Source organism: Strigops habroptila, chromosome 3 (genome assembly GCF_004027225.2).
Source record: "Strigops habroptila isolate Jane chromosome 3, bStrHab1.2.pri, whole genome shotgun sequence".
NCBI lineage: Eukaryota > Metazoa > Chordata > Aves > Psittaciformes > Psittacidae > Strigops > Strigops habroptila.
This window is the reverse complement of record NC_044279.2, coordinates 29,390,221-29,411,747: the sequence shown is the minus strand read 5'-3', so window position 1 is coordinate 29,411,747 and position 21,527 is coordinate 29,390,221. Positions and strand designations below refer to the sequence as shown.

Genomic DNA, 21,527 nt, shown 5'->3' with positions numbered 1-21,527 from the left:
CTGCCTCAAAGTACAAACAGGCCTGAAAATAAAAAGATAAAACCTTGCAAGAAAAAATAATCTATTCCAATGTTTTATTATTTTTAAAATTCAAATGTATCTTTCTCCATGTGTAACCTAAACGTATTATTGTTGCACAGTAAGTCTTAGCTCTCCTCCTGTACATGATGGACTTGGAGAATCAATGATTCTCCTCCACTTCACAGAAGCCTTTCATGACTTTGAAGACTGTGCTTCAGACTCTCCAGACTGAATGATAAACCCAAGTTCTTCCAACATTTCTCATAGGTCATGTTTTTCTGGTTTCTCTTCACTTTTGTTGTTTCCCTCTAAAGACTCCAGTGGTCCCTCATTTTTTTTTTTTCTGAATCTGGTGCCTAAAATCATGCTGCAGATGAATGAAGCAGGAATATTGTTTCCTGTGTTTACAATCTATACTGCTGCTTACAAAGTGTGCTATTTTCCTTACTCACAACAGGATGTTGTTGACTCATGCTCAACTACATTCTACTATAATCTCCAACTTTTCTTTTAACTTAATCCAGCATGTGTATGGGTAATTATTCCACCAGACTCTCTACACATCATCCTTGAATTCAGATCACTGCAGTCTAATACCATTCTCCAAAATGATGGCAGTCTTTACAACCTTTGTAACATCCTCAGACTTAATAGGCATATTCTCTATTTTATCATTCCATCATACATATCCTATATATTCATATAAATTCATAAATATTTATAAATATATGTATGTAAATATAGATTTATAGATATTCCTTGTGGCATGTCACAGTTGAATACCTGGAAAATTTAAACTTTCATAGTCTGTAAAAGTTTATGTGATAAAAAGCTGGTCTCCACACAGACAGCCCAGAGTAGCAATGGCAGCTGGGGGAAGCCAAATAATATCATGACTTATCACCTCTGTGGCTATTATAGGAGCCAGCAGACTGTGAAAGTCTCATTCTCACAGCCAAGAAGGAGCACAGCCACCCCTGCAACAGCCTTATGGGGGACAGTGAGCACCAGAAGTCATTGGGGAGGCTCTCTGTGTTGCCCCACAGACTGGCGACACTGCCTAGGGGTATGGGGTTTGCTGTGAGGTGCAGGGAAAAGCATTTCAGTACTGTGCAACGCTTGTTGTGGGATATTTAGAGGGGATCAAAGTGAGGGAAATGAGGGTGATTTGGGGAGGGTCAAGTGTGGAAAAAGAGAGAGAGAAGGATATGAAAGGAGCTGATCACACATAAACAGGTCTGTTGATGCCTGAGCCTGATCAGTGCAGACTCTCATGTTCTAAACTCTATTTCTAGTGTTTTTTCTGGGTGCAGAGATCCCTGGACTGTATGGGGAAGGTCTGAGTGCCAGTAGCTGGGGCAGATCAGGTGTGGGAGGCCCATGTGCCTGTGGTGCCTGTACGGGGTGCGACGAAGGTGCACTGTCAGTGAATGACACTGGCCAGCACCAAGCCACACTGGCGGGTGAGTGGGGTACATGCCTAGAAGGTGAGGTGAAGGTATCCCTAGAGGTGACCATGAGGCACTGTGAGGTCCCAGGCAGCTGCCGAGACTGCAGTTTGGTTGGGAGACCCATTTGTGTGTGTACATCTTTGCCTGGGGACAACAAGGACCCAGGTCCCAGTATACAGAAGGATTCTGTATACTGACCAAAATGGGTGTCTGTTGCTGGAGGCATCCACACTGTATATATTTGTATATATTTCCCACTCATTTGTTTTCATCCTTACCAGGCAGCAAGAGGATGAGGTCATTGTTGCCATTACTGTTTATGTGAGTACAGAGCAGACATGCCTATGTTGTGTGTCACATGTATATGGTTATACCTATGTTGATGTGTATATGGATGTAACATTCTGTGTGTGCATGCATCCAGGTGGAATGCATACTTGGATAACATGAATAGAAAAATATTATTGAGGTAATAATTTAGGAACAAATGCCATTGCTTTTGTTGATGGCTCTCTGGCACTGGTTTTGCAGAATACCTACCAGTGAATCAGAATAGCCAAACACATTTTCCAGCTTGTCAATTTATGTAAGAACTTCTGCCCAATTAATAATCAAGAAGAGGAGGAGAGAGGGACTGAATTAGTGGAGAGAAGGGAAATGAAGATCTGAACAACCAAGAGAAAGAAAGCTGATCTAATCTGGTTTTGTTCCTCTTCTTTTTATGTTTGTCTCTTTCTTTGTCATTTCATGGATGAGTGTTTGTATATTTGTCACCAAAATGAATTATGACTGCAGTAAATTTCTTGAAATAATTTCAATTTTCTTAATTAATTTGAAAAAAAAAAAAAAAAAAGATTGCAAACTACTGTTTTTAAACATCCTATGCCAGTCAACAGAGTGTTTGTGGGTCAGGGTCAAAGGGAGAACAGTGATGGGGGACATTACTGTGAGGATCTGTTACAGACTGCCTGATCAAGAGGACTCTGTGGATGAAGCACTCTACAGACAGATAGGAGCAGCCTCACGCTCGCAGGCCCTTGTCCTTATGGGGAACTTCAACCATCCTGACATCTGTTGGAGGGACAGTACGGGCCGGCACAAGCAATCCAGGAGGTTCCTCGACTGCATGGAAGACAACTTCCTCTTTCAAGTAATAGAGGAGCCGACAAGGAGAGGTGTCATGCTTGGCGTCGTGCTCACCAACAGGGAGGAACTGGTTGGAAATGTGACACTCCAGGGAAGCCTTGGCTGTAGCAATCATGAGATGGTTGAGTTTGAGATCCTCAGGACAGTGAGAAGCACATGCAGCAAGCTCACTGCCCTGGACTTCAAGAAAGCAGACTTTGGCCTCTTCAGGAACCTGCTTAGTAAGGTTCCATGGGATACAGTCCTAGAGGGCAGGGGGGCCCAAGGCTGCTGGTTGATATTCGAGGATCACCTGCTGCGTGCTCAGGAGTGTTGCATCCTGACTAGAAAGAAGTGCAGCAGGAGGGCCAGGAGACCTCCATGGATGGATAAGGAGCTGCTAAGGAAACTTAGAGGGAAAAAAGAAACTTATAAAAGGTGGAAGTGAGGATAGGCGGCCTGGGAAGAATACAGGGATATTGTCCATGAAGCTAGGGACCAGGTTAGGAAAGCTAAGGCCCAGTTAGAATTAAATCTGGAAAGGAACGTGAAAGATAACTGGAAAGGCGTCTATAGGTACGTAGCAAATAAAAGACAGAGTAGGGACAGTGTGGGCCCTCTCAGGAAGCTATCGTGAGAACTGGCTACTGTGGATTTGGAGAAGGCTGAGGTTCTTAATGACTTCTTTGCCTCAGTCTTCACTAGCAAATGCTCTGACCACATCACGAAAGTCTTGGAAAGCAGATGCAGGGACTGCGAGAATGAAGACCTTAGGCCCACTGTAGGAGAGGATCAGGTTCGAGACCATCTTAAGAACCTCAATGTGCACAAGCCCACGGGACCTGACGAAATCCATCCATGGGTCCTGAAGGAGCTGGCAAATGAAGTTGCTAAGCCACTGTCCATCATATTCGAAAAATCATGGCAGTCAGGTGAAGTTCCCGATGACTGGAAGAAGCGTAATATAACCCCCATTTTCAAGAAGGGGAAGGTGGAAGATGCGGGGAACTACAGACCAGTCAGTCTCACCTCTGTGCCTGGCAAAATCTTGGAGCAGATTCTCTTGGAAAGCATGCTAAGGCACATGAAAAACAACGAGGTGGTTGGTGACAGCCAACATGGTTTCACTAAGGGGAAATCCTGCCTGACCAATTTGGTGGCCTTCTATGATGGGGCTACAGAACTGATGGACAGTGGCAGAGTGCTTGACATCATCTGCCTGGACTTGTGCAAAGCGTTCGACACTGTCCCGCACGACATCCTTGTCTCTAAATTGGAGAGACATCAATTTGATAGATGGACCACTTGGTGGATAAAGAACTGACTCAATGGCCGCACACAGAGTTGTGGTAAACGGCTCAATGTCCAGGTGGAAAACAGTAACGAGTGGTGTCCCTCAGGGATCGGTGTTGGGACCGATCTTGTTCAACATCTTTGTCGGCAACATGGACAGTGGCATGGAGTGTGCCCTCAGCAAGTTTGCTGATGACACCAAGCTGTGTGGTTCGGTTGATACGCTGGAGGGAAGGGATGCCATCCAGAGGGACCTTGACACGCTTGTGAGGTGGGCTGATGCCAGCCTTATGAAGTTTAACCAAGCCAAGTGTAAGGTCCTACACCTGGGTCAGGGCAATTCCAGGCACAGTTACAGGCTGGGCAGAGAGGAGATTCAGAGCAGCCCTGCAGAGAAGAACTTGGGGATGTAGGTCGATGAGAAGCTTAACATGAGCCGGCAGTGTGCGCTTGCAGCCCAGAAAGCCAACCGTATCCTGGGCTGCATCAAAAGAAGCGTGACCAGCAGGTCGAAGGAGGTGATCCTGCCCCTCTACTCTGCTCTCGTGGGACCTCACTTGGAGTACCGTGTACAGTTCTGGTGTCCTCAACATTAAAAGGACATGGAGCTGTTGGAGCAAGTCCAGAGGAGGGCCACGAGGATGATAAGAGGGCTGGAGCACCTCCCGTATGAAGACAGGCTGAGAAAGTTGGAGCTGTTCAGCCTGGAGAAGAGAAGGCTGTGTGGAGACCTCATAGCAGCCTTCCAGTATCTGAAGGGGGTCTACAAGGATGCTGGGGAGGGACTCTTCCTTAGGAAGTGTATTGGTAGGACAAGGGGGAATGGCTTCAAACTTAAACAGGGGAAGTTTAGATTAGATATAAGGAAGAATTTTTTACAGTGAGGGTGGTGATGCACGGGAGTGGGTTGCCCAGGGAGGTTGTGGATGCTCCATCCCTGGCAGTGTTTAAGGCCAGGTTGGACAGAGCCTTGGGCCACATGGTTTAGTGCGAGGTGTCCCTGCCCATGGCAGGGGAGTTGGAACTAGATGATCTTAAGGTCCTCTCCAACCCTTACTATTCTATGATTCTCTGATTCTATGATAAAATAATAATGAATTTACTGCAATGAACAAAGAAACAAACTGCATTACTTTTAACTAAGATGAGTTCAGAGTCCTATATAACAGCGTTTTGAAACAAAGAGAGAACATGGCACAGATAGTAAAGTGTTCAGAGAGTCTGAAGACTTGGAGCACTTAAGAAGGAGGTTAGAGAGCAATACAGATTTTTCCTGGTGATTGAACCTATCATCTAAGCAATATTCAGATATATGCCTTCAAAGATCTATAGTCTTATTTTCATCTTGTTCTGATAATGACATGATTTTAGCTGAAATGTTTAAATATCTTTTGTGTGATTTTTAAAAATTTAATAAATATTAAAATAAGCTAGCTCATATTCATTTGCTGCTGAAAAAGTGTCATTATTCAAATAATTTTCACTTAAAATGTGTGTAGAAGCTTTACTGAATATTCACAGGATGTATTTATAATATTATGTATTTATAGTATTAATTGTATAGTATTTATAAACCAATTACATAGTTTCAAAGAAATGTGGTAATCAATACTAACAATTATTTACTACACTTGAGGAATGAAAGAAACATTACCTTCAGATACTGCAATATAATTTTTATATTTTGACTGAAATACCTACTTCTGAAAGATAGACAAGGAATGATTATATAAAACACTCCTGAAAGAGAAATTAAAAATAACTAATATGTACTCAGCTTATTACTAAACACAAGCTGCATTAAAGAAAAAAATCTCATTAGCTTTTTGGGGAAAAAAAACCCAAACAAAACCAAACAACACATATGATTGATTAACTTTTCAGCTACAGAGGTACTAATTCTTCAGTATTAGAAATTATAGGACAATCCAAAAGATGATTATGTGTTTGGGTTTTTTTTTTATATGCAATCGATGATAATAATAAAGGTTCCATTCAATTACTGAAGAAACAAGATGAATGTAAAAGATATTTTATTGAAGGTTTTAATAATTTTTTAATAATTTCTTATCCAAACAAGCACGAGTACAGACATAGTAAGTCAAGCATTTCACTGCTCCCAGAAAAACTGAACATTCAAACCTTCTACAACCAATTATTTCAAACTAAAATAACACAAAATGCACTACTGTTTGAGATATTAAAAAAACCACCAAAAAACCAAAGCAAACAAAAAGACCCACCAAAACCCGAAAGAACTTTACACTTAAGGTGGCATTATAACATGAAGATGTCACATGTATTTGCTGATATGGTACCTAATGTAAAGCAAACTTGGCAAAAGCTCTTACAGGAGATGGTATAACCACTGCAACTCTTCCCGGTTAAACTTCACTTCACCGTTTCTCTGTCTGAACATTCAGATCACTCTTGCTCTCTCTGGAGTGGTTTGCGCTCTGGAGGTAGCACTGGCTGTAACTTCTGCCAGCGTTGTGGAGGCCAGAGGATATGAGTAGCTCGAGCATGTAGAAGTCCAAGAGAAACCTGTAACCAAATATAAACCATAGAAATCATTAAATACTAAAACAACCCAAAAACCAAAAAAAAAACCCTAAAAAACAAAAAAAAAAATGTGGAAAATATAAAGCACATGATTCGATAGAGCAATGAGAGAATACAAAGTAGAGAACTCTGCATGCATGGGGAGTACCTCATGCATGTAACGAGGAAAAGGAAAACTGCTTCAGAAACAAATTATTTTTTTTTGTAAAATATTTTGTGAAACTCAAAACAGCTTGCTGAAATGTGCTGGCTGTAACAAACATTAACTGGGAATGTTTTTTCAGGTTCAAGAGAAACAGCTGGTCAAAACAGGTGAAGCATTCTATAATCCACCTAAAGCTTTTGGTTATTAGTTATTCTGGGTATGGCAGAACAAGATTCAAGTATCCATTCTGAACAAGTAAAACGAAAGCTGTGATAAGAGGGCTGGAGCACCTCCCGTATGAAGACAGGCTGAGAAAGTTGGGGCTGTTCGGCCTGGAGAAGAGAAGGCTGAATTTGAACTATGTATACTAACCACACCAAGCAGTGGCTTTTGTAAACATGCTGTGCTTTCTATTTATGTGTCCTTCAAAGTTCTCTTTTGTCTCCAAACAAAATGGAAATTACTACGAATCATAAATATTTCCCTGAGGATGAAAAAGTATGTCTGAGAGAACTATCTGAAACACATCTACAGATCAAATATTTTTGAAGTTCTAGGACTGTTTACACTTCACTCATGTATTTTGTAAACATATTTTACCATTTTATTATTTATTATTATTTTACTTCAATAATTTTAATTCATTAATGTTCTACTTCAATAAATCAAAATCAAAGTCAATACTGACATTGCTTACAAAGGAATCACTTATAGGTAACATAGATTAGAAAACTGAATTGCTTAGAAAACCTTAAAAAAAATACAAGAAAGGGTCTTTTCAAATATGGTATGAAATGGCTAGACTAAGAATAGCTGAAAATAGAATAGTCGTATTTTCAGATCGAGGTAATGAGACAGGTCTTCAATGTCTGTACTTAATATTTAAATTAATCAGTTTAGTATGGAGTTAATCTCAGTTAATTTGAAAAGCCTGCAGGATAGACTTCTGCATCTTACATTACTTGTTCAGACTTCTGGAGACAGATGAGAGTAAACTTCCCACCGACTATGAAGTGCCAGTAGAAAACTTACAAACAGGACAAAAACATGGTTAGAAATACTGGAATGTCTCTATATGCAAAAAGATTAAATAATTCAGACTCCTAGAGAGACAACATGGTCAGAAGTCTATAAAATTATGAATGGCATGATAAAGAATGCGTAGGCTTTATTTGCCCATTATGTCATTATTTCTCATGAGAATGGGGAAGACATCAGATGACAGTATCTTAAAGAATTTTAAAAACCAACGAAAAAAGAAATACTTCTTCAGACCGTGCATGATTACATTGTATTTCCATACATTATACAGGATTCTGAAGAGACCAGAAAAGAATAACAAAACAAACTGCTTCAAATAATTATAGAAGCAAAGTCCATCACACATAACTGAACATAAACAAAGTAACAGTGTAGTCTCTATATTCCACATTAGGAAACATCGAGGGAAAAATTATATACTTGTTCTGTTCTTATGCTCTGATGATCTGGTACTGGTTGTTGTCAGAGCCAGAGTTAAATGGATTTCTGATTTGAACGTGTACATTGCTGCTTAAACTTTTACGTAAACTCAGTTCTTCAGTTCCATTCCATTTCTCATCACAAGAAAAAAAAAAGTTATTTCAGTAAGCAGGTAATTCAGCATTTTATGCAAATAGACACCAAATAGGCCCCTAGGAATATCTTCAGCTAATTTTCTTGATTTAATTTCATAGGATTAATGTATATTCACCAGTCTCTCTCCACTATGTAATCAAATCAGTGAAGCTGAAGTGGTCTATATCTAATTCCATATTCTGTAGCTTGATGAAGCAGGTGCTGAATTATTTGAATATAATTTGGTTACTTAATAACCCATGATATCTAAAAGAATCTGAAGTAGATCACTGTAATTGCAGTCTAGCATCATATTTCACTTGCTTGATCCCTTGCAGGGACCACTTGTTTCCCAGATCCATTGCAGCTTTTTTCCTACACTTACGCAAAGGACAGGCTGCTAAGTGATAACTATTTTTTTGATAGGATTTAGCTATATTTTTTTAAGTCTTGACACACTTCTATGTAGTTTGTTTGATATTTATGGAATTCACAATATCCTTTATCTTAATTATCCCATAAAGCAGTCTGTAAATGTAATATTACCATAGGGATTTGTTCGCTGAGTATACAGCATGATGGCACACACATTACAGGCTGGTGTCAAAATATAAAACTACAGCAAACCCCACCGCTGTATATAAAATGTGACAGCATTAGTACAAATAAAAATGTTAAAATACTCTTCTCAAACACAAATAACATCTCATTTTCAAAGCTCTGTGTTTTTCTCCATGCATTGCTTGTTACTGATGTCAGCAGGGGGTTCTCACGCATACTGAGAATACAATAAATGAGTCAAAACTTGTTTGAAGCTGAGGCTGGGAATAATTTTGCCCAGAGGATTAGTTCTACTGACCATCATCTGACTTGAAACTAATAAAGAAATATCCTTCCTATAAACCTGATTTACAGGACAATATGACTAGTGTTAGAAAGGAAAAATGGGTATTCTTGGTTGATGGAAGTCTTTACTAAATAACATATGACACTGATGCTATAGGGCTTCTTTTATAATAACTTAATGGCTCTCTGTCCTGGGTTCAGCTATAGCAGTCATTTTTCTCCTGCTTAGTAGCTGGTGCAGTGCTGTGTTTTTTAACTTTCAGCCTGGGAACAACGCTGATAACACCGATGTTTTTAGTTGTTGCTAAGTAATGTTTATTCCAACCAAGGACTTTCTCAGTCTCATGCTTTGCCAGGGAGGAGGGGAAGCCGGGAGGAAGCAGAGACAGGACACCTGACCCAAACTAGCCAAAGGGGTATTCCATACCACAGCACGTCATGCCCAGTATATAAACCGGGGGGAGTTACCCGGAAGGCCCAGATCACTGCTCGGGTCGGGCTGGGTATCGGTCGGCGGGTGGTGAGCAATTGTATCCTCTCCCCTTGTTATTTCACTAATCGTTATTATCATTGGTGGTAGCAGTAGTGGTTTTGTGTTATACCTTAGCTGCGGGACTGCTCTTATCTCAACCCGTGGGAGTTGCATTCTTCCCATTCTCCTCCCCATCCCTCCGGGAGTGGGGGGAGGAAGAAGGGGGGGGGGGAGGAGTGAGCGAGCGGCTGTGTGGTTCTGAGTTACCGGCTGGGCTCAAACCACGACAGTTCTTTTTGGCGCCCAACGTGGGGCTCGAAAGGTTGACATAACGACAGATCTGACCAGAGTGTGTTTAATCATATTTGTGATAAGCATTCATTGTTACTACTCGTCACAATGGTGATTATTTGGCTCTCAGACGTGTTGCGCTTGATCTCAGAGTTTCAGCATGTTGTACCTTACTTACAGCCACTATTTGCTGTTTTAGTGTTTATCGGCTGGGGGGCCTGGGCTAAGGTTCTTGTTTCACTGTACTTCATGGTAATGACTTGTAATACAATAGACTCATTGATCATGAAACTGGTCTGGTTTGTGCTTCCAGCGTGGCCATCACCACTATACATTGGGAGGTATATAATGAAATATTTTAGCAATTGCATATCTTTTTTTTTCTCCTCGGGGGGTAAACTTACGAAGGAAGCATTCTCTTTCACCCCCCGTTCCCCCACCAGCCTATTTGCAACAGCAATTGAGAGTTCTGAAGGTTTTAGATGGCCTTTGAGTACCCTTGAAACCTGCCTGCTGATTGTGCTGGGGATCAGCATGTTGGCAAACATACGGAGTGTGTTTTACCCACGGCCATCCCGTCGTAGGAACATCCTATTTCGTTTAATGTCAAAAATTCAGCAGTATCAGGTTCGAATCTGGTCTAGGGTTAGACGACGATATGGGAGGACCACCAGGAGATTTTCCCTGAGGCTGGACAGTTATGAGTGGCAGGGTGTGTGGGATAGTATGGGCAAGTACCTAGGCCAGTGGGCCCCTCCAGTGCTTTGGAACTTCACAACTGAACAAGTGCAACATCCGGAAAAACTAGTAAAACACTTAAACGAGGTGTGCTGTCGTCCTGGTTATACCAGAGAGGGACAAATTTTGGCAACGTGCTGGGGCTTGGCCTATGCCTACAGAGCCCTGCTCAACACTATCCAGCACCTTCAAAGGGAAAAAAATGTCTCTGGATCTGATGGCAAAGCAACAGACAACGCAGCTATGCCAACTACAAGCACAGCAGCTACTCAGACCCTGACCACAACAGTCAACACAGCTACTCCAAGTACAGCAGCTACATCGACCCCAGTGACAAGCACAACAGCTACTCAAACCCTGACCACAACAGACAACGCAACTACTCCAACTTCAAATACAGCAGTTACACCAACCCCAGTGACAAGCACAACAGCTACTCAAACCCCGACAGCAACAGACAATGTGGCTACTCCAAGCACCGCAGCCACTCCAACCACAGTGACAAACACTGCAGCTAAACCAAATGTCCAGTTTGTGACAATGTCTGTTGCCCCTGTAAGCAAAAGCAGACGAAAGGCACAAAGAGCAACCCGCGAAGCGAAGAAAGATGAAGACCCAGTGCCATTACTATATGCAACAGCACCTGAACAAGAGTTACTACTACGTGGGTCAGAGGAAGAGGAAGAAGAAGAAGAGGTCACTTCTCGACCCCGGACCTCAACCAAACTACGGAATATGCGAAAAGATTTCACCCGTCTTCCAGGGGAGCACATTGTCACCTGGTTGCTCCGGTGCTGGGACAATGGGGCCGACGGTCATGAACTAGAAGGTAGGGAAGCCAAGCAGCTGGGATCACTTGCTACGGAAGGAGAAATTGACAAAGCGATTGCAAGAGAGAAGCGAGCCCTCAGTCTTTGGAGGCGGCTCCTGGCAGCTGTGAAGCAAAGGTTTCCCTACAAAGACGATATTACGAATCGCTCAGCCAACTGGACCACGATAGAGAAAGGCATCCAGTCCCTGAGGGAATCAGCCATTATAGAGATGATCTATCGTAGGCCGGATTCCAGGAACACATCCGTAGACCCAGATGAAGTCGAATGTACACGACCCATGTGGCGGAAACTTACACGGAGTGCGCCATCATCATATGCCCACACATTGGCATCAATGACCTGGAATGACGGAGTATCACCAACAGTGGATTTCCTGATTCGTCAACTCCGAGAGTTCGAAGACAATCTCACCCCTTCCATCATTTCAGCTGTGGAAAAACTGTCCCAGGAGTTCAAACAATTGAGAGACGATTTATCCGATCTATCCAGCTCTCCACGCGTACCAACCCATGTCTCAGCTATCAACAGAAGGCGCCCTACTGCTCGAGAAAGAAAATATAGGAGGTACACGCCACGGGCCACCCTATGGTTTTACCTGCGGGATCATGGAGAAGACATGAGAAAGTGGGATGGAAAACCTACTTCAGCTCTGGAGCAACGGGTGCGTGAACTGAAGAGGAGAACAATGGTCAAGGATGATCCTCCCAGGAAAGCTGCTGCTCCAGTCTCTGGTGAGCAGTTTCCCAGATGGAGCGAAAGAGCTGATTTTACTCCAGCTCCTGTGATAAGGAATACTAATCCCTTTCTACAAGACAGAAGTGGAGAATTTTGTGATCACTATTAGAGGGGCCCTGCCTCCAGCCAGGTGGAGGAGAGGGATAATCGGGTTTACTGGACTGTGTGGATCAGATGGCCTGGCACATCAGTCCCACAGAAGTATAAGGCTCTAGTAGATACCGGTGCACAGTGTACTCTGATGCCATCAAGCTATCAAGGGGTGAAACCCATTTCTATTTCTGGAGTGACAGGAGGATCCCAAGCGTTAACTATGCTGGAAGCTGAAATCAGCCTGACTGGGAGGAAGTGGCAAAAGCACCCCATTGTAACTGGTCCAGGGGCTCCATGCATCCTTGGCATAGACTATCTCAGGAGAGGGTATTTCAAAGACCCAAAAGGGTAGAGATGGGCTTTTGGTATTGCTGCCTTGGAGACAGAGGAAATTAAGCAGCTGTCCACCTTACCCGGTCTCTCAGAGGATCCTTCTGTTGTGGGGTTGCTGAAGGTCGAAGAACAACAAGTGCCAATTGCGACCACAACAGTGCACCGGCGGCAATATCGCACCAACCGAGACTCCTTGATTCCCATCCATAAGCTGATCCGCAGACTGGAGAGCCAAGGAGTGATCAGCAGGACCCGCTCACCCTTTAATAGCCCCATATGGCCAGTGCAAAAGTCTAATGGAGAGTGGAGATTAACAGTAGACTATCGTGGCCTGAACGAAGTCACACCACCATTGAGTGCTGCTGTACCGGACATGTTAGAACTTCAGTATGAACTGGAGTCAAAGGCAGCCAAGTGGTATGCCACAACTGACATTGCCAATGCATTTTTCTCAATCCCTTTGGCAGCAGAATGCAGGCCACAGTTTGCTTTCACTTGGAGGGGCGTCCAGTACACTTGGAACCGACTGCCCCAGGGGTGGAAACACAGCCCTACCATCTGCCATGGATTGATCCAGACTGCACTGGAACAGGGGCAAGCTCCAGAACACCTGCAATACATTGATGACATCATCGTGTGGGGTGATACAGCGGAAGAAGTTTTTGAGAAAGGGAGGAAAATAATCCAAATCCTGCTGAAGGCCGGTTTTGCCATAAAACGGAATAAGGTCAAGGGACCTGCACAGGAGATTCAATTTTTGGGAATAAAATGGCAAGATGGACGCCGCCAGATCCCCACAGACGTGATCAACAAGATAACAGCAATGTCTCCACCAACTAACAAGAGAGAAACACAAGCTTTCTTAGGTGTTGTGGGGTTCTGGAGAATGCACATCCCAAATTACAGTCTGATTGTAAGCCCTCTCTACCACGTGACCCGGAAGAAGAATGATTTCAAATGGGGCCCTGAGCAACAACAAGCCTTTGAACAAATTAAACGAGAAATAGTTCATGCAGTAGCCCTTGGACCAGTCCGGGCCGGGCCAGATGTGAAAAATGTGCTCTATACCGCAGCTGGGGAGAATGGTCCTTACCTGGAGCCTCTGGCAGAAAGCTCCAGGGGAGACTCGAGGTCGACCCCTTGGCTTTTGGAGTCGGGGATATAAAGGATCCGAGGCCAGCTACACTCCCACTGAAAAAGAGATACTGGCAGCCTATGAAGGGGTTCGAGCTGCCTCAGAAGTGATTGGAACTGAAGCGCAGCTCCTCCTGGCACCCCGGTTGCCTGTGCTAGGCTGGATGTTCAAAGGAAGGGTCTCCTCTACACATCATGCAACTGATGCTACATGGAGTAAGTGGGCCGCACTAATTACACAACGAGCTCGAATAGGAAATCCCAGTCATCCAGGAATTCTAGAAGTCATCATGGACTGGCCAGAGGGCAAAGATTTTGGGATGTCACCAGAAGAGGAGGTGACGCGTGCTGAAGAGGCCCCACCATATAATGAACTGTCAGAGAGTGAAAAGCAATATGCCTTGTTTACTGATGGGTCCTGCCATGTTGTGGGAGAGCATCGGAGATGGAAGGCAGCTGTGTGGAGTCCCCTGCGACAAGTTGCAGAAACTGCTGAGGGAGAGGGTGAATCGAGTCAATTTGCAGAGGTGAAAGCCATCCAGCTGGCCTTGGACATTGCTGAACGAGAAAAATGGCCAGTACTTTATCTCTATACTGACTCATGGATGGTGGCAAATGCCCTGTGGGGGTGGTTGCAGCAATGGAAGCAGAGCAACTGGCAACGCAGAAGTAAACCCATCTGGGCTGCTGCATTGTGGCAAGATATCGCTGCTCGGGTGCAGAACCTGGTGGTGAAGGTACGCCACGTAGATGCTCATGTACCCCAGAGTCGGGCCACTGAGGAACACCAGAATAACCAGCAAGTGGATAAAGCTGCTAAGATTAAAGTGGCTCAGATGGACTTGGATTGGCAACATAAGGGTGAATTATTTTTAGCCCGGTGGGCCCATGACACCTCAGGCCATCAAGGCAGAGATGCAACATATAGATGGGCTCGTGATCGAGGGGTGGACTTAACGATGGACACTATTGCCCAGGTTATTCACGAATGTGAAACATGTGCTGCAATTAAGCAAGCCAAGCGGTTAAAGCCTCTCTGGTATGGAGGACGATGGCTGAAGTACAAATATGGGGAGGCCTGGCAGATTGACTATATCACACTCCCACCAACCCGCCAGGGCAAGCGCTATGTGCTTACCATGGTGGAAGCAACCACCGGCTGGCTGGAAACATACGCTGTGTCCCATGCCACTGCCCGGAACACTATCCTGGGCCTTGAGAAACAAGTCTTGTGGCGACACGGCACCCCAGAGAGAATTGAGTCAGACAATGGGACTCATTTCCGGAACAACCTCATAGACACTTGGGCCAAAGAGCATGGCATTGAGTGGGTATACCACATCCCCTACCATGCACCAGCCTCTGGGAAAATCGAACGGTACAATGGGCTGTTAAAAACTACACTGAGAGCAATGGGTGGTGGGACTTTCAAACACTGGGATACACATTTACCAAAAGCCACCTGGTTGGTCAACAGTAGGGGATCTGCCAACAGGGCTGGCCCAGCCCAATCAGAACTTTTACGTACTGTAGAGGGGGATAAAGTTCCTGTAGTGCACATAAAGAATTTGTTGGGGAAGACAGTCTGGGTTATTCCTGCTTCAGGTAAAGGCAAACCCACTCGTGGGGTTGGTTTTGCTCAGGGACCTGGATATACTTGGTGGGTAATGCGGGAAGATGGGGAAGTCCGATGTGTACCTCAAGGGGATTTGATTTTGGGGGAAAACAGCCAATGAACTCAATTGTACGCTGTTGCCTGCTCTATAACACTTTTATAGCCCACCAGCTAGATATCTTCAGGTCACCAGCCATTGACCCTGACTTCCCTCCGATCATCACCTCAACAAAGAATGAATTTTGAGGAAACCAGAGGAGCTCAGCAGTGACCAGATGAGTTTGGCGGTATCATCAGCAGGCAACAACCCAACACTATGTACCGTCCCTCCTGCCCTGAAAGACTATTACAAGAGATGGAGCCTGACATCATGGACTGGATGAATTCAGCAATTTTACAGGGATTGGTCCATGGACTAGGGAACGATATCTTTCTCTGTGTGTGGGTGTGGGTGTATATATATGTGTATATATGGGACAGGGGTGATGGTGTGCTGAGAGATGTGGGATCTGAGCATGACGTGAATGGTATGGAATAAGGGGTGGATACTGTCCTGGGTTCAGCTATAGCAGTCATTTTTCTCCTGCTTAGTAGCTGGTGCAGTGCTGTGTTTTTTAACTTTCAGCCTGGGAACAACGCTGATAACACCGATGTTTTTAGTTGTTGCTAAGTAATGTTTATTCCAACCAAGGACTTTCTCAGTCTCATGCTTTGCCAGGGAGGAGGGGAAGCCGGGAGGAAGCAGAGACAGGACACCTGACCCAAACTAGCCAAAGGGGTATTCCATACCACAGCACGTCATGCCCAGTATATAAACCGGGGGGAGTTACCCGGAAGGCCCAGATCACTGCTCGGGTCGGGCTGGGTATCGGTCGGCGGGTGGTGAGCAATTGTATCCTCTCCCCTTGTTATTTCACTAATCGTTATTATCATTGGTGGTAGCAGTAGTGGTTTTGTGTTATACCTTAGTTGCGGGACTGCTCTTACCTCAACCCGTGGGAGTTGCATTCTTCCCATTCTCCTCCCCATCCCTCCGGGAGCGGGGGGAGGAAGAAGGTGGGGGGGGGAGTGAGCGAGCGGCTGTGTGGTTCTGAGTTACCGGCTGGGCTCAAACCACGACACTCTCTTTAAAAGCACCTTGATGTTTGACTTCTGCAAACAACCTTGATAATTTCTGTCCATTGCCTATTATTATGCTGTAGTTACCACAGTAGCCGTGAATTTCACTGAGGAAGAACAGAATTGTTCGAAGAGAATAACCTGCCCTTGTTAATGGGTTTACCCTCATCAAGGTTAGATATGGACAGAGGGTGAACTGAGAGCTACACTTTCTATTGCAACAATGAAATACTGAAATAATCTATTAAAAAAAAGAGATTAATCAGATCCCTTAAAGCCATTATTTACTCTCATTACTTAAGAAAATAAGTTTCCCCCCTTTAAACACTGTATTAACTATAATAAAAATCAGTACTTTACAGGAACAAATTCTTTGAGGATCATATTTCATTTACAGACATGAGTAAGAGATACTAGCAATCTAAATAGTTGATTTTTATTTCTACATTATGATCTATTTATTATTCTTGCTGTGCCAACAACAGACACTATGTTGAATTGAATCCATATTATTGTCCCTAACCTGAGCTGTTTAGGCATTAATTCTGGGGGTCTTTTTTTAAATCTTTGAATATTTAATTGAATAACTGAGAAGTCATTCTGTTAACACAGCAATTTTATCTGCAAAATAAGTTTTGAATGAGTAATACTGTTTTGACACTGTTACTGTGATAAATGCATATTTCCTCACAGTCTGCTCATTGTTAGCTAACAATGCAGCTGTCCTCAGTTGCATGGAGACTGATTAGGTTTGGCACTGCATTAGGGAAAGATAAGCCTAAGCTTGATAGTGCTGCAGTGGTATTTACAACTATCTTGCTCATTCTGTCCTAACAGGTTGGGATAAACTCACTTTTATTAGTATAGAGAATTATATTATTAACACTGTCCCCAGTTCTAAAATACGTCATTTTAAAATACTCACTGATTTACAGACTGTACTCTCCACCTCTTCTTGTCTGTTTGCTATTTGATACCATCACTGTTTCTTAGCATGATGCCTTTTCTAATCCCAAACCACAATGGCATTCAGACTGTGCAAGAATCCTCTATAGATGTAGCATGCAGTGGAGCACACCAAAATTTTTATGGAAATCCAGGTCTTCAATTTGGATTTCGAGAAAAGGAAAAGTCCAGATAAGGATGCAACACTAACAAGGGTATTCTCAGCTTTCTCAGGATAAGATGCAACACTAACAAGGGTATTCTCAGCTTTCTCTTTCTACCCAACCTGCTAAATTCAGGTACTGCTACTTCTAGTTGTGAGTTCACTTCACATTAGGAGCATGACCCATATATTTCTCTTTGCTTCTTTTTTTCTTGAACCTTTGGTGATTTTGGTCTAGCTTAAATAGCCAAGATTTCAAATTCTGTAACAACATCAAAACAAGAAAGTATAGCACCACTGAATATAACCAGAGAAACAGCAATGCAGAAGCAAAAATGCTAAGTCTAGTCAGTTTGCTAATTAGAAGTGGTAACCAGACAAAAAGAAAAGAGCCAATGCAAGAATATTAGTTCAGTTGTTATTGTAGCCCTGTAAACCACTATTGCGATTGCTAGTAACAGACTGCAGACCTTGCACCAGTTCTGTAAGGCTTCAAGATTAATTTCTGAGGCTTTGTCTGAACTTTCTTTGCCTGCCTGGAGTTTTGATTTAGTTTGTTTAGCTGCAATGGTTTTTCTAATGAGCAGGTGACTATTGCCTAATTTGTTACAGTTTTGCTTATATGACTTACCTCTGTTTATATTTGCATTATCTTGTGGTATAATCAAGTACAGTAAAAAGTAATTATTCTGTGTAGAATGAAATATTTATGACTTTAACATAACAATGTGGTTTATAGGAGTATAGGCATGGGATAAGACAGGCTTATAAAAAAAACTAGGAATGATCATTAAAAAAACAGACTGGGGAGCTGGACAAAGGTTTTAAGACTAGCAAAGAGGAAAAAAAAAATTGGAGGAGAACAAGGAGTGTACTAACATATGTAACAGAAAGTATATAATAAATACAGATAAAAAATGATGTTTACAATCAATAAAGAAAGAACAAGGCAAAACAACATGTTAAAAAATATGCTGAATTAGTCCTAAGTGGAACTGAGAGTGAGTAATAAGAAACAATCAACACCACAGTACACCTAGTGAAGAATTCAGGATGCCAATAACATACTAAACCACCATTTTCCCTTTCGAGGAGGATGTTACTGCCAACCTTAGGACAATTTAGAGCGCACATGGTAATATTATTTTAACTGAACTAACCATATTTACAGTCCAAGTAAAATACTGTAAATAGTTATGATTTTAATGTAGCTGTGAATTGGTGGCTTCTCATATGAGGCAAGTTCATTTTTTTGCTCACAACAAAGTTTTCGTTGTACCATTATATTACTGCTGGTTTTCTAATTGAGTCTCCAAAAACTCTCCTTAAGCAGAGAAAGTAAAGAAAGGTTATCTTTCTTCTCCTCACTTGATATTTCTTTTTGTATTTTTCCTGAACAAAAATGGTGATTTTGATGAAATCTTAATAAACACATTCTGGTTTTACTGTTTCTTCTACTGCCAAAAACCCCTAAACATTCAAAACCAGAAAAAAAAATTAAATTGTCTATTTTATTATTTCCTTACAACATATTTTGGTTTTGGGGGACTGTGACTGAAATTTAATGTAGTTATTTCAATAAACCCATGAAATATGCATGAAACGTACATCTTTCTGGCAGAAGATGCTGTAATAATCATACTACAAAGTATAAAATAATATGATGACTAGAGTGTTGGAATGGAAGGTTACAGGCTCTTTAGAAAAGACAGGCCTGGAAGACGGGGAGGGGGAGTTGCTATTTATGTTAGTGATAGGCTGGAGAGTATGGAACTCTGTCTGGGGACGGGTGATGAGTCAACAGAGTGCTTGTGGGTCAGGGTCAAAGGGACCTGTGGGGATCTGTTGCAGACTGCCTGATCAAGAGGACTCTGTGGATGAAGCACTCTACAGACAGATAGGAGCAGCCTCACGCTCGCAGGCCCTTGTCCTTATGGGGAACTTTAACCATCCTGATATCTCTTGGAGGGACAGTACGGCACGGCACAAGCAATCCAGGAGGTTCCTCGACTGCGTGGAAGACAACTTCCTCTTTCAAGTAATAGAGGAGCCGACAAGGAGAGGTGTCATGCTTGACGTCGTGCTCACCAACAGGGAGGAACTGGTTGGAAATGTGACGCTCCAGGGAAGCCTTGGCTGTAGCGATCATGAGATCATAGAATCATAGAATCATAGAATCGTAAGGGTTGGAAAGGACCTTAAGATCATCTAGTTCCAACCCCCCTGCCATGGGCAGGGACACCTTGCCCTAAACCACGTGGTTCAAGGCTCTGTCCAACCTGGCCTTGAACACCGCCAGGGATGGAGCATCCACAACCTCCCTGGGCAACCCATTCCAGTGCTTCACCACCCTCACTGTAAAGAACTTCTTCCTTATATCTAGTCTAAACTTCCCCTGTTTAAGTTTGAAGCCATTCCCCCTTGTCCTACCAATACAGTCCCTAAGGAAGAGTCCCTCCCCAGCATCCTTGTAGACCCCCTTCAGATACTGGAAGGCTGCTATGAGGTCACCATGCAGCCTTCTCTTCTCCAGGCTGAACAGGCCCAACTCTCTCAGCCTGTCTTCCTACAGGAGGTGCTCCAGCCCTCTTATCATCCTCGTGGCCCTCCTCTGGACTTGCTCCAACAGCTCCATGTCCTTTTTATGTTGAGGACACCAGAACTGTACACAGTACTCCAAGTGAGGTCTCACGAGAGCAGAGTAGAGGGGCAGGATCACCTCCTTTGACCTGCTGGTCACGCTTCTTTTGATGCAGCCCAGGATACGGTTGGCTTTCTGGGCTGCAAGCGCACACTGCTGACTCATGTTAAGCTTCTCGTCAACCAACACCCCCAAGTCCTTTTCTGCAGGGCTGCTCTGAATCTCCTCTCTGCCCAACCTGTAGCAGTGCCTGGGATTGCCCCGACCCAGGTGTAGGACCTTACACTTGGCTTGGTTAAACTTCATAAGGTTGGCATCAGCCCACCTCACAAGCGTGTCAAGGTCCCTCTGGATGGCATCCCTTCCCTCCGGCGTATCAACCGAACCACACAGCTTGGTGTCGTCGGCAAACTTGCTGAGGGCGCACTCAATCCCACTGTCCATGTCGCCGACAAAGATGTTGAACAGGACCGGTCCCAACACCGATCCCTGAGGGACACCACTCGTTACAGGTTTCCAACTGGACATCGAGCCATTTACCACAACTCTTTGTGTGCGGCCATCGAGCCAGTTTTTTATCCACCGAGTGGTCCATCTATCAAATTGATGTCTCTCCAATTTAGAGACAAGGATGGTTGAGTTTGAGATCCTAGGACAGTGAGAAGCGCATGCAGCAAGCTCACTGCCCTGGACTTCAAGAGAACAGACTTTGGCCTCTTCAGGAACCTGCTTAGTAAGGTTCCATGGGATACAGTCCTAGAGGGCAGGGGGGCCCAAGGCTGCTGGTTGATATTCGAGGATCACCTGCTGCGTGCTCAGGAGTGTTGCATCCCGACTAGAAGGAAGTGCAGCAGGAGGGCCAGGAGACCTCCATGGATGGATAAGGAGCTGCTGAGGAAACTTAGAGGGAAAAAAGAAGCTTATAAAAGGTGGAAATGAGGACAGGCGGCCTGGGAAGAATACAGGGATATTGTCCAGGAAGCTAGGGACCAGGTTAGGAAAGCTAAGGCCCAGTTAGAACTAAATCTGGAAAGGAATGTGAAAGATAACAGGAAAGGCTTCTATAGGTACATAGCAAATAAAAGACAGATTAGGGACAGTGTGGGCCCTCTCAGGAAGCTATCGGGAGAACTGGCTACCATGGATTTGGAGAAGGCTGAGGTTCTTAATGACTTCTTTGCCTCAGTCTTCACTAGCAAATGCTCTGACCACACCACGAAAGTCTTGGAAAGCAGATGCAGGGACTGTGAGAATGAAGATCTTAGGCCCACTGTAGGAGAGGAACAGGTTCGAGATCATCTTAAGAACCTGAACATGCACAAGTTATAGAATCATAGAATCATAGAATAGTAAGGGTTGGAAAGGACCTTAAGATC

At 43.7% G+C, this 21,527-nt stretch overlaps 1 protein-coding gene across 4 annotated transcripts in view; it reads right to left on the bottom strand.

Moving 5' to 3' along the window:
• Window positions 1–5,906: 5,906 nt before the first annotated feature.
• The window catches only part of IMMP2L (inner mitochondrial membrane peptidase subunit 2), a 483,360-nt gene continuing 467,739 nt past the window's right edge, over window positions 5,907–21,527 (bottom strand). For all 4 annotated transcript variants that reach the window (XM_030478379.1, XM_030478382.1, XM_030478381.1 and 1 more), the window contains one exon: window positions 5,907–6,434. In XM_030478379.1, the coding sequence (XP_030334239.1) occupies window positions 6,315–6,434 (120 nt within the window). In that variant the 3' untranslated portion in view covers window positions 5,907–6,314. The remainder of the gene's footprint in view (window positions 6,435–21,527) is intronic.